The sequence below is a fragment of the Camelus dromedarius genome, chromosome 5 (genome assembly GCF_036321535.1).
Source record: "Camelus dromedarius isolate mCamDro1 chromosome 5, mCamDro1.pat, whole genome shotgun sequence".
Taxonomy (NCBI): Eukaryota; Metazoa; Chordata; class Mammalia; order Artiodactyla; family Camelidae; genus Camelus; species Camelus dromedarius.
The window spans coordinates 27,631,323-27,644,805 of record NC_087440.1 but is presented as its reverse complement, the minus strand read 5'-3'; the positions used below and the strand labels follow the sequence as shown (position 1 = coordinate 27,644,805).

Sequence of the window (13,483 nt, the reverse complement as noted above, 5' to 3'; positions counted from 1 at the left end):
AGCTGCTAAGTTTTATGTCTACTTGGAAGCTAACACTGTTAGCAAAATCATTTCTATTACTAAGGAAATAATTTATTCATCTTTGCTTTCGTGGGCTGAGAATAAATCTAGTCCATTTGCAAATGATTTTTTTTATTAAAGTATAGTTGATTGACAACGTTGTGTTAGTTTCTGGTGTAAACTACTATATGCAGATGATTTTTCAACACCCACTTGTGCAAAGTATCAGGTCACTACTAAAGGAAATACAAAGAAGCACACAATGGGCTACAGAGAGGCAATTTTTAAAACCAACATCAATCAAAGCCTGGTAAACCAGCCCAGCCCTATCTGTCGGTGACATCTTCCACACCTTGCTTGGCCAGATTGACTCTGGCTGATCTAACAGTCTGCCTTTCCTGCCTCAGTCTGCCTCGTGTTTCTTGCCCAGAGGTCCACAAGAACAGCTCCCTTAAGAGAGTGCTTGTTTTTTTACTAATTAGAAGCCCTTCAGAACAGCAAAGGCAGTCATTCTTTGTTTATTCAGACATGGTGCACTTGGGGATAGAAAAGCGTTCAGGGTTAAAAACGGCCGGAGGGCTGAGAGAATTCTTGTTCGCTCTTTCGCCTCACCCTGGTCTTATGCAAAGCCGTCTCCACACTGGAGAGGGAATTTACCTAGTGGGTAAGACCCTGACCCCGTGCCTGGGCCTGAAGCAGTCACATAGTTTTTATGTGCGCCTGTTAGTTTGAATTTGTGATACTGATCTGCTTTTTGTCCCTGCTGACGGTTATTATATCTTAATGGGCGAAACACTACGCTAATGATCCTTGTGTATATAATTCTTGGAGTACAGAGCAGGCACCAGAGGACCACATAAAAACGTTTGCCTCAATTTCCCTGCAAAAAAGGAGCCCAGAAACCAGACTTGACCAAGTAACAGATTTTTAAAGGTAAAGGAACCCAATAAAATTACCAGCTTTTCACAGCATGTGTCTACTTCCTTTCGACATATTGTGAGGTGTAGGTGAAATAGCCTAACTGAACTGACAGTGTGAGTGGGGATAACTAAGGAGAGAGGGAGATAAAAGTAAAAGCCACCAGCGATGATTGATACTGCAGTAGCAGGGAGCTGCTGGGGTCTCCCCTTTGTGGATTTGGCACTTCACCTCTCTGACACCGTCTGCAGGAGTGTTGGTATAATGAGCCCTATTCAGATGGGGGCAAAAGCCGGAATTACTGGGAATTACTGTACTGGGGCTTTGAGGCGGGGTGGAGAATTGTGTAGGCTGGGGCTTTCTTCTTCCACTTACACAATAAAAAGGGTGTTTGTGTGTGAGAGACAGTGTGTGTGTTTTTAAAGTGCAAAGTAGAGGGAGCTACCTGACCCTAGGTGACTCCAGAAAATATTTTAGTCAGTGATTGATTTCCTTGTGCATTGTCATCTTCAGTTAACTAAATGGGTCCATGGGATGCTTCTAAGTTTGAAGGTAGTTGCCTTTGAGAATCTTTTCTCTAATGCACTGTCCCGTGTTTGGGAAACAGAATGATCAGGTATTGATTCTGGCCCTATTATATAGGAACTTAAGCTGCTCGTGGTGAACAGGAGGCAGGACTATGTACGTGCAGGACGGTTCTCCTGTGAGTCATAGGACGTGGTTCTTTATGATTTGGGCTATTGGCCAATAACCTAACCTTCCCTGGCCACCCTCTAGGGTAGGAATAATAGGAATAATTTAATTTCCTTAAGCTCCTGGGCTCAACAGACGATCTCTTCATCACGCTGCTTCCACCTCTGAATTTTATTTTACCTTTTTACTTCTAAGATCCTTCCATGGAAGAGGGGAAACCTCAGTGGAGTACTTGGTGTTGCTCCTGAATTCATCTCTCAATCGACTTCTTCTCCCCCTTTTCACCCCTGGGTCCTGGGGGGGGAGGTCATCGTGCCCGTCCAGTTCATGAGCTCCTCTGCCTATTTCCATGGTGGCCAAGCTCTTCCCCAAAACCTAGACACAAAGCCTTAGGGTGGTGTGGCGCCCAGCTTTCCCAGTCCCAGGGCCCCCTCAGTGATAAGCACTCTGCAGCCCTTCTCCCCTGTCCTGTCCTCTCCATCCACAGTGCTCTGGGTTTTGCTGCCTCTTCCCCACTGGACTAGGATCTAAACCAGTCTTTCCGAATTTTCATCTATCTTGTGTAATAGAACTCCATCTCGTTTCCTCCCTTACTCGGAACTGCTCAGCGCCTCCCTGCTGTGTTCCAGGTGCACCACAGGCCCTCTACCAAGGTGTTCCGAATTCCATCAGACCTTGCTTGAAACTGGTTGTAGTGAAAGCTCTCTTCAAGCCAGAATCGGGCTCCCTGCTGTCACCTGTGTGCTCCCTGAGCCTGTCAGCATCTGCTCCTTCTGCAGGGAATGTCTCAGGTCTTTCCCATTGATGCTCACTGGCACTTGTCAGTTTACAGACTGTTACTGCTTCGAATGGATTCAGCTTAATGAATGGTGATTAATAAGCGGGAGCTTCAGGTGCCTGACCAAAGCAATATAGCAGTTGAATTTTTACTCAGACCTTTTTTCCTAAGGTGATACTGCTCTTTAAATCATTTTTGAAGTTTCAGAATGAGGGGAAAGATATTTTCCTTATTCTTTCCTTTAAAACAAGAAAATTCGCTTGTTGAACGTAGTAATCTTTCAATATGGAGTATTTAAGCAAGCAGGATATCTGTAGTGGGTGTGTGGATGGGGGCATGATTACGCAGCTCTACTGACTAAACCTTGATTTTTTTTTTTTATCAGGGACCAAAGGGGGTGATGAGCAAACAAACTTAATTCAGATACCCACCTCCATAATGTAATATTTTCATCTGTCAAAACCCTATCCCTTTTAAAAGTTTCTGTGTTTTCTCTCTCAAAACCCCTTTTTTTAAAAAAATTGAATTATAGTCAGTTACAATGTGTCAATTTCTGGTGAACAACACATACATATATATATATATATTTGCTTTCATATTCTTTTTCATTAAAGGTTACTATAAGATATTCACTATAGTTCCCTGTGCTATACAGAAGAAATTTGTTTTTATCTATTTTTATATATAGTAATTAATATTTGCAAATCTTGAACTCCCGAATTTATCCCTTCCCACCCCATTCCCCCAATAACCATAAAATTATTTGCTATGTCTGCGAGTCTGTTTCTGTTGTGTAGGTGAGTTCATTAGTGTCTTCTCTCTTTATCAAGGAACTTTCCCCAACACCCAGCAGAAGAACTCGCTCTTTGGGATTCCTGAAACACCTACCCCATCCATAAACATTTGTTTTTTCCCTGTTATACCCCAGGTCCTCTGCTGGGTGCTGGGGTTATCATGATGTGTAGAAGGGAGCCCTGACTCCAGGACTTACACAGTCCAGTGAGGGAGGGAAACTGTTAAGTGACTTACTAACTTGGGTTCTGAAAATAGGCTTTTTTCACCCTGTGTGGAATACCAGTGCAGTGCTGTGGAAGAGGAAAGGAGTGGGTACTTCATGATCCAAGGGTCAAGGAGTGTCCTTTCAGAGGAAGGGGACCTTTCACCTAGGCCTTGGAATACGAGTTGTGGGAAGGGAGGTAACCATGGGATGTTCAGGGATGGAGAGTGGTGTAGCTGGCTGGAGCACAGAGTGCACAGGAAAAGTGGAAGTGATGAAAAATGAGATTGGAAATGTAGTTCGGGGCTGGGAATGGAATGGGCTGAAAAGTCAGGCTTCCCCGGATATTTGAAGGAAAGACATCTGAGGTATTTTAAGCATCAAAATTAAATTTTGAGAGTTGTGTTTTTAAAAAATGGGTAGTATAGTGAAGGGTGGGTGGGTGGGAAAGATGGACATGAGAAATAAAAATTAGGTTAGCTTTCTAAATGACCCCAAAGGTATCTTATATTTCCCTGAAGCCATTTGCTCCATCATTTTTTTGTAATCAGAATCACTTGTGCATATACCTTTTCTATTAATGATGTTTCCTGAAGTTGGGCCTCGAGCAGGGTTTTGAAGGACCAAAAGGGTTTAATAGCAATTGCTCCTATCTGAAACACTCAAGTATTCTAGGAAGTTTCATTCATAACACAAACGACTCAGGAGTTGCAGTCTTCTTTCTCTAATCTTTCCAGATGTTAAAGGAGATAAGGCATTAATAAAGCCCTGAAACACATTCACAATGTATCTGTTTAAACTCATAATAGTCATGGTTCATAGGTACCACTTTGAGTTCATACCATGCTCTGTGGGCTGGGCCAGGCATACATCTTACCTCACTTAGTATTTTCAGTAAGTGGAGTTAGACCCGTTTTACAGATATGCTGAGGCTCAGACAGCTGAACCTGCCAGGACCACTCTCTCCGTGAGCATTGTCTTGGTCTTTTTCTATACTTTGAGCTTGTTCCTTCGCCGGGTTAAAAAACCTCCCTCTGCAGTTACCTCTCCCTGGATGCTCTTCTCCCAGACACTCACAAAACTGACCTGCTGTTCTTGGCTTGAATGTCACCTCCTCCAAGAAGCCTTCATCCACCAGCCTCTCCCACGTTACTCATTTCCCTACTTTACTTTCTTCGTAGTGTATCATTATCTGTGACTATTGTTACTTGTTTGTTTTCTATCCCCTAAGCTAGTGTATAAATTTCACGAAATCAAGCGCTTTGAATGTCTTAGACACTTTCAATTTATAGAATCACAGCATTTTAGAATAGTTCTAGAACTTGGTGCACATTCAACAAATAGTTATTCAAGTGGTGGGTGAGTGCATGAATGAATAAATGTCGCCAGAGAGCGACTGTTCTCTGGTCCCGTCCCCCCTAGGTGGTCTCTCTGGCACCTAGCACACTGGAGGGGAACTGGCTGACTGTATAACCCATCAAACTGTGTATCTGGGACCCTGACTGATTAACTTCTGAAAACCAAATATATACTCCCTAGGAAGAGAAGCCCACAGCTCTTTTGTCATTAGTTAAGATTACTTGATTATAGCTAAGCATGCAGTTCATATATACTACCTAGTGTAGAAGTGAACATTTCTGATAAATTATTTTTAGGATTTTACCATTTCTTATTGTGTTCCTATTGGCAGATTTTTGTAGGAGACTCTTAGAATTTACTTAAACTAGACATTGTTCCTGGCTATCCTTTTTTTTTTTTTTTAAAGCATCAGACATTTAAAAATGCCTGGTTTATCTAGTAAGTTGTGAATTCATATTATCTCCATGTACAGCACAACAGTCCTGGGAGGGTAAATTCTTTCCTTCTTTCCTCAAATGACGTTTTTCTTTTGTGGTTTCAGTCTGGCCTTTTCAGAAGTGTAATTTTCCTTTGTCTTGGAAGCTGAGACGATTGACTTTGTCACTAGTATATTAACCTCTTCTTTTCTCACTACCCCACGTAGCTAGGAATAGCTTGCTGATTAACTCTGAAGTTAGAGAAGGTGGTCCTGTAAAGGAATTTTAAGTACATTTCTCGGTGTTCTGTGAAGTTACATGATCTCAGTTCAGTTAATTAACTTTGTTAAAATTGTAAAAAGGGGTTCATATGATTCTAAAATACAGAAGAAGCAAAACAGTTTGAAAGCAGCCTGTCCTTTTCCTTGGTCCCTACCTTCTCCGAAAACCGTGGTGTAATGCCAAGGAATGGAATGATGGTTGATGAGCAAAATTTTAAGGCATTCTAAATATCACTGGTTGGTTTAATAAAATTAATTAGCCTGCCATGGAGAAAATTTACTAGCTTGCTGGTTAATTTCACAATGTAAAGTTGGAGAAGGGAGGTGGGGTTGAAGGAACAAACCTTATTAGTTTTGAATAATTATTTAAAGATGTGGAGCTGCCTATTTTAAACACTTTGATTGCCAAATCCATTAAGGCTTTAAAATCTCCATGTTTGTATGCCATTATATATGGGAAGGAATCTCTCTAGATGAAATCATAGGTATATTAGTTAACAGCTAAATGACTTATTTAAGGTACAGAACAAGAAGTAGAATCCAAATAAAACCATGGGAATGAGAACTTGCCTTAAGACTGGCTCATGGGAGGTTTCCATAATCTTTATTTGCCATTGATGCAATTATTGCTTTTTCTTGTCTTTTTAATCCAAACAAGATGTTTGCAGCGGCCGTGGAAAGGTGCCTGAAATCACATGCCTGAATTCATTTAATTTGCCAGCATTGTCTTTTTTCTCTCTCTCTTCCTGTAATGGGCAAGAGTCAGTTCTGGTGCATTAGGTACTAAATCTCTTCAATTACCAGCCGAGAAGAAAGATTTAAAATTGTGCTTCAGACCTACAAACCGATTTAGTTTTAAAGCACAAACACTTCTCCTGTGGAGCCTAAATTAAACTGCAGAAAGGATGCAGAGCTTGAGGAATTAAACTAGGCAGGGCCAAGGCTTAGGCCAGCAATCGGAATCATTTGGGTTTCTTTCACAGGGGCTCCTGGTGCAAAAGGAAAGGGAACGGGGGGAGGGTGTAGCTCAGTGGCAGAGTGCGTGCCTAGCATCCACAAGGTCCTGGGTTCCATCCCCAGTACCTCCATTAAAATAGAAATTAAAAATCCTTTTTCAAAAGGGAAAGGGAATGGAAACAAGCTGAAAGACAACTTGTGTGAGAGAAGGCAGTGTTCTGCTGCTCGGAAGTTAGACATGAAGTCCACGTTAGTGCAAGAGAGTCTCATCTAATGTCTTATCCTTTTTCCTCTTTCTCTTTGGGTGCCTGGCAGCCATTTTCAACGTGGATGACTCTGTGGTTGATCTAGAGACCCTAGCAGCCTTATATGAAAACGTGAGTATCAAACCGCTACAGGGCCAGAGTTTCCAGATTTTTCCACGTTAACCAAAAAAAAGTACTGTCTAAAAAATGTTTATGTGTGACTCCTTCCACCCCCAAAACATCACTGAGCCATTCTTGGTGGTTGGCAGTAGGGGTTTTGACATTGCCTGGAAGAGATGAAGGCACAGAAACACAAGCTCAAATGAGAGGAAACATGAGAAAAGCCCTCGGGTCTTGACCCCCGCGTGGTATCTGGGTTAGTAGCTGTCGCTGGCAAGGGAGGGTGGTTCAACACTGAGGCCACTTCTGTGCCAGGGAGCCCGCCCTGTGGCTCGGAATGAGAGTGAGTGAAGGTAAGTTACCAGCCTAGTATTCGTGTACGCCGGTGTCCTCCTCTGAGGAATGGGGATGCTCATGTGACCTTGGATGATTCCCTTGAGTCCAAGGGAGCTGATGGCATTGAAGGTGGGAAATAGAATGGTGGGTGTGTTTTGGATTTAGAGTCTTTACTCTTAGGTTTGAGGTCCGGCTTTACCTTTCATTGCTGAGTAACTTTGGGCCAGTTAAACTCCTTAAGCCTATTCGATTATCAGCACACTGAGGACTATAATGGGCTGTACATGATTTTCTGTGGCTATTAAAGGAGAATCCAATATAAGCAGCAGTAACAGTGTTTTGAAAGTAAATGGCACTATACACATACAACCGGCTTTAAATGTGGCTTGTATGTGGAGATAACCAGCACAATTGGCAGGCTGTCTTGAGAAGATGGCCAGGAGAGTCCCCGTTCCCGTAATTGTCAGCTGTTCTGGTTCACTGACTCTGTTAGGATTGGAAAACATAGATTGAACCAGATTTCCTTTGCTGAAGAGTTGGGACTCCCCAGGAAGCTGCCGGGAGCTCTGCAGCGTACTCTGGTTACCGGGCTCAGAAAAATGGTTCATGTTAATACTTAGCTCCCCTGGGACTGTGAGCCTCTCATAGAAAATTTCCATAGTGTGATAAACCAGCCTAGTGGGATTGCCAGTTCCCAGTGCATTTTTTACATCCTTTGTGTCTATAAGCAACCGTTTGGGACCACTGGGTGGAAACATCTCATGTTTCCATCAGTAAAGTTTTCATCAGTAGACAAGAAGGTATGCAAATACAAGGCCATCAGGAGCTCACGGTGCATTTGTTAAATGCCCGGAGAGTGGCCTGGTGTTGTGGAAGAAAGGTATTCCGAGTCAGGCTCTTTACCAGCTTCTAGGTGTAACCCTCCGTGGAGTCATCTATAAAAACAAGGATACAGTAATTGACGTTGAAGGACTTTGTAAAAGGCAAAGTGCCTTCTCGATGCTTTCTGTTACTGCCTCAGGCTCAGGACTCTGCACGTGGTCGGCACTTGCTAGCTGGCAGTAGAGGTGAGCTACGTACGATTGAATAGTTGGATAAATTAAGGAAGTATGGGACTCAATGCCAAAATAAGTAGTACAAACAATGAATGCTTAGAAAATTCAGAGAAAGAGAGAACATAGTAACCAGAAATTTAAAAATCAGAAGCCTGCATAAGTTAGGGCTGTTCTGAGGGTCTGGAAGCAAATGAGAACAACTTGACCCAAATCCCATCTTACAGGGAAGTCATGGGGTTCAAAGGTAGTTAATCAAATGTCCTGGATTCTATATCCAGCAAAGGTCACTTATTCTGACCATGGGGTTTAGCCAGTGATTCTCAAATGTTAGCGTGGATTGGAATCTCCCAGAGGACTTGCTGAGCCCCACCCCGGAGTCTCTGATGTCTGGGGCAGGGCCAGCAACCTGCATTTCTAACTAGTGATGGGTGACGCTAATGCTGCTGACCCAGAGACCACACTTTGAGACACACTGCTTTAAACAGATTCGCATTGCTCATTGTTTTGTGTGTGTTGTTTCTATTTCAACACAGAGAGCCCAAGAGGATGAACTGGTTAAAATAAGAAAGTATTACGAGACATCCAAAGAGGAAGAATTGAAGTTGCTGGATAAACCTGAGCAGTAAGGATGCTTGAACACTTTTCTGTTAGGCTAAAAGGAGAAGGGCCGTCCCTTCCTTCCTGCCTCCTGGCTCTGAATAACCCAATCTAAACTGTGCAGAGCTAAGTCACAGCAGCGTCATTCCCCTGACCTCCTGCACGCAGCAGAGTGACCTGACTGCCGGGAAAGGCAGCTGGGAGATTTGTGCTGCTGGATATCACGTCGCCACTCCTCACCCCACCCCCTCGTGACTCCCCTTTCTTGTTCTAGCAACTTGTTAATTCCTCCTAGACTAAACATTCTGGCCAAAAGGGTAACTGAGGAAGGAAGAAGTTATTGCTCTGTTTAAGGTTCTGCTGATGCAGTTAAAAAAGATGATGTCAGAGTCACAGAATTCAAACTGATTTTCTTAAATGTTGTATCCGGTAAATGGAGCCTGAACGTGCCAGCTTTCTCCCAGATTTCTCCACCTGCTCTGCCCAGGTTGGATGGGACTTTTCAACCTCCCTTTGCACGTGCTTGCATTTCTCCCCATTCACTCTCTGGAGGTGTTTACTCTCTAGTTTGGGGTGTTGTCCCATATGCTTTGAAAACCCAGAACTCTAGGGTGTAACTGAGTGACTCTTGTCCTTGGCTGGGGTCTTGGGGTCTGCTTGTGAGGGAGAAGATTCTTGGGTTCTGCAGCCCTGAGGCTCCACCCAGGACCCTGTGAGAACATGGGATGGGTCCAGAGCGGACAGAGGGCTCCTTGGCCTGGTGCTGCCTTGAGTGCTTCCTGCCTGATGCAGGCTAGCCTGGAGATGAGGCGAAGGATAGTAAACGAAGAGGAAAAGGAGTGATGGAGTTCAGAGTAACAGGTCATCCAAGGGTTTTAACACTTGGACTGAAACCTTTATTCCTCGCCCTTGGTTCCTCTAGAACATTCCACTCCCCATGGATGCTGAGGCTTTTAGGTTCAGAAAAACATCTCAATGACTGGGCAGGGGAATTTCTAGGTTTCCTCAGTCATGACAAACCTCTATGATAATGTGGGGAACCTTGGATGACTCGCTCTCATGTAGAGCGTATGGCGGCAGCCGCCCCCCAGCACACACCCATGAAGCCTGGGGATACTGTGAGTCTGCAGATGGGCTCCCCAGCCCTTCTGTTCCACCAGCTAGAACCCCCATCCTTACTGACGCTCACCCCTGACTCATCCTGTGGACCACTCCCAAGTCACGTTTCCTAATATAGTAAATTAATTCCCACCAAGGTGCTAATGGCTGAAAATGAAGTGACCGGTAATGAGATTAGACATCAACGAGGCCACGGGGAGTATCTGAGGACAGTCTCTTAGCTTAGGCTGCTGTAACAATGTACCCTGAACTGGGCAGCTTATCAACAACAGAAATGTGTTTCTCACCGTTCCTGAGGCTGGAAGTCTGAGATCCAGAGGCAGCATGGTTGGGTTCTGGTGAGAACCCTCTTGCAGGCTGCAGACTGCTGACTTCTCTTTGTGTCTTCATGTGGCAGGAAGCAAGCCCCTGGGTCTCTTCTGTGAAGGCCACTAACTTCTCTGAAGGGCACTGACCCCACGAATTACTTCCCAAAGGCCCTACTTCTTACTACCATCTCAATAGGGGTTAGGAATTTGAACATATGAATTTCAGGGGATGCAAACATGGAGACCCCATCAGGGACAATGAGGCATATCAGGTGCTTGGGTAGTGCTGACTGCGCCACTTTAAGCCATGATCCTCTAAGCCCAGAATTGGCCAACTTCCTATAAAGGACCAGATAGCAAGTATTTTAGGCCTTGTGGACATGCAGTCTGTTGGAATGACTCGGGTCAACCATTGTAGTGCAAAAGCAGCTGTAGAGGATAGATAAACAAATGGGCGTGGCTGTGCGCCAACAGCATTTTGTTTATGGACGTTGAAATTTGAATTTCATATCATTTTTACAAGTCACAAAATATCCTTCTGTTGATTTTTTTTCAACCACTTAAAAATACAAAAATCATCCTTAGCTGATGGGTCACACAAATAAGTAGTGGGCTGAGTTTGGCCTGTGGACTCTAATTTGCCATCTGCTCTCAGCTATACGAATGGCCAACCCCATGAAATGAACCGTGGGTCCCTGCTCCTGGAAGTGCTCCCATTTTCCTTTTGTGTTAATGCCTTCCTCATTATTTTCTAGTTGTTTTTTCAGAATCAATTGCTAGGACACAGAGTAAGGGCAGCAAGTAATTAGCAGATGACTTATTATTACTGCTTTCTCTTCTGATGATCTGGATAGAAGAGCATTTTTAACATTTGCAAGTGGTCATTGTAATGGCCTCCTGAATGTGCTGAGATCTGACAGCAAAGAGGATGGTCCTGTCATCCTGGTGATGTGCTTGGGCTCAGTGGCTAGAAGGCGAAGCCCAGAGAGGTAGGGCCTTCAGGCCTCAGTGAGTTTCACCTTTGCTTCCGACCTCTTGCACAGGGCAGCCTGTGTTCGATTTATGCCAAAGGCTGATTTTCCGGCATCTGATTTGCAAGTTGACTGCAAACACGTTTTACATACTGGAAAATATGAATCATTTATAGCTTCAGCATTGCAGTTTCTTAAGATCCTTGTGGTGCCCAGTCCTATAAATCAGAGCATGGAGAGGCTGGCCTCATCACTCACCTCATCAGCTTTCCTGTGCTGCGGTGCCAGATTTCAAAAGCCACTTCCCACAGAGGTGACATCTGCCTGGAATCAGGCTGTCTTGAGAGCCACACCCTGCAGTGATGGCCCTCAACTCTCTTCACGCTCTGCTTGGAATGGTGGTGAAGGGAGGGGGGCTCTACTGGGTTTGATGAGACTCGACACATGCTTTTTGTGGCGTGAGGACATCATCTGCTGCCTATTGGGATGCTCCACTAAGGTCCACAGCTGCCTTGGGGCCCTCCGCCACCTCCCAATAAGGACACATTGGCTTGCTGGTGTACTCCTCTGTGGAAGAACACAGGTTAGGGCATCCACACACACTTAAGAGGATGTCATTTGGGGGTTTGAGGGATGACAAAGCAATTGTTAGTCCCTTGAAAACAGGGGACTGTTTGCATCATTTAGCCCCTAAGTTGCTGCTGTGGAGGTGACCCAACCAGTGAGGTGCAGAACGTCTCTCCCATATACAGGCTGAAATTACAGGCCATCCTAGGAAGCTCAGCCTGCATTAAGGAGGGAAGAGGCAGATCCCTAGTTTGTGGCTCTTTGTGGGTATTTATTTTTTTCTATCCCTGGCCCTAGGATATACAGTTAGCCTAATCCAAAAGGAGATCAGTTCATAAATATTCGTAAGCGCCACAGCCCAATGTCCAAGACCCTCTCTTGGGGGGCATGTAAAAGAGTCCCTGTCTCTGCCTTACAGGTAGAGTGTGAAACTCATTCTGGGAGATAAGATATTTATCAGACACTTCAGAGCCTTTGAAGTAACCTGTATTTTTGGTATTTTCCCAGATGAACGGGAATAGTGCTTTTCCTCAAGACTTTGTATGGCTATTTTTGGACAGAAAATCACATAAAATCATTTTCCCCAAATTTGCTTCTCCAGCAAATTTTGTATCTTCACCTTCTAACCAGGTTGCCCAGGCCCCAAACCCGCGAATCATCCTGGACTCTTCTCAGCATCCCCTGGGATGGGTCAGCGCCTCTGGGAGTGACTGCTGTGGTCACTCTCTCACCATTCAGCCCTCTGCATCCACACGACAGGCCCTCTCACCTTCCCCCTTAGAATATTCTCACTGCTCTGAGCCTCAAATCCACCGTCACCTCCAGTCAATCAGCCAAGCGATTGCCAGGGTGATTTTCTAAAACAGAAAGCTGAAAGTACCACTGCTCTGTTTAAAACCCTTCAGTCATTCCCAAAGGACACACTCTGTTTTAGAACACAAAGCCCCATTTTAGCTTCTTCTCACCTTCCCCACAAGCATCACTCAGCCTGTCCAGGCTCTTGCTGCCAGTTTCTCTCATGTGACCTGCACTAGTACCAGAGGGCTCCCGGAGACCTTGGCTGACAGGGTCCCTCTGGGGCTCCGATGCCCTGTGTGTGGTGTCCACAGCCCCTATTCTGTAAGCTCTCCCATCTCCAAGAGCACTCACCACACTCCACAGTAATTGAGGATTTATTTCTCAGGTGATCAAGAAGGAATTACATATAAGTAAGATTCTGTTCTCAGGTCTTAGTATGGTACCTGACACAGTGTAAATGCTGCAGACACGTCTGAAGACTGACTGAAGTTCTTGGTGACTGACCTGCTGGTATTTTCGATGACACGTTCCCTACAGCTCTATGCAAAAGTACTGTGAAATTCCTGGACTTCCCTCCCCCCTCCAACTCTGGATATGCATCTTGGCCCCTGATTCTAGTCAGGCTCTAATCCCAGGGAGCCTTGTGGTTCTATTTTACTCTTTTCTGGGCAACACAAATTGGTTGAGCCTATGGGCTTGTCTCCTCATATTGGTCCTAATCCTCCTTTTTGGAGACTGGTTATAAGTGATTGTTCATCCAGCATTTCCTTTATCTCATCTAAGTCCTTGTGTTACCAAGTCCAAACTCATTTTGCTCGTCGTAGGACAGGCCAAAAAACCAGGAGATGAGGTGTTGGGGCAAGGAATAATGACTTTATTCAGAAACACAGCAGACCGAGGAGATGGCAGACTAATGTCCTGGAGAACCATCTTACCCAAGTCAGAATTCAGGCTCCATTTACACTAAA

At 44.6% G+C, this 13,483-nt stretch overlaps 1 protein-coding gene across 3 annotated transcripts in view; it reads left to right on the top strand.

The window, feature by feature from the left end:
- FMN1 (formin 1) overlaps positions 1-13,483 on the top strand; it is a 397,753-nt gene that overhangs the window by 238,869 nt on the left and 145,401 nt on the right. For all 3 annotated transcript variants that reach the window (XM_064485767.1, XM_064485766.1, XM_064485768.1), the window contains 2 exons: positions 6,715-6,776; positions 8,689-8,777. In XM_064485767.1, the coding sequence (XP_064341837.1) occupies positions 6,715-6,776; positions 8,689-8,777 (151 nt within the window). The remainder of the gene's footprint in view (positions 1-6,714; positions 6,777-8,688; positions 8,778-13,483) is intronic.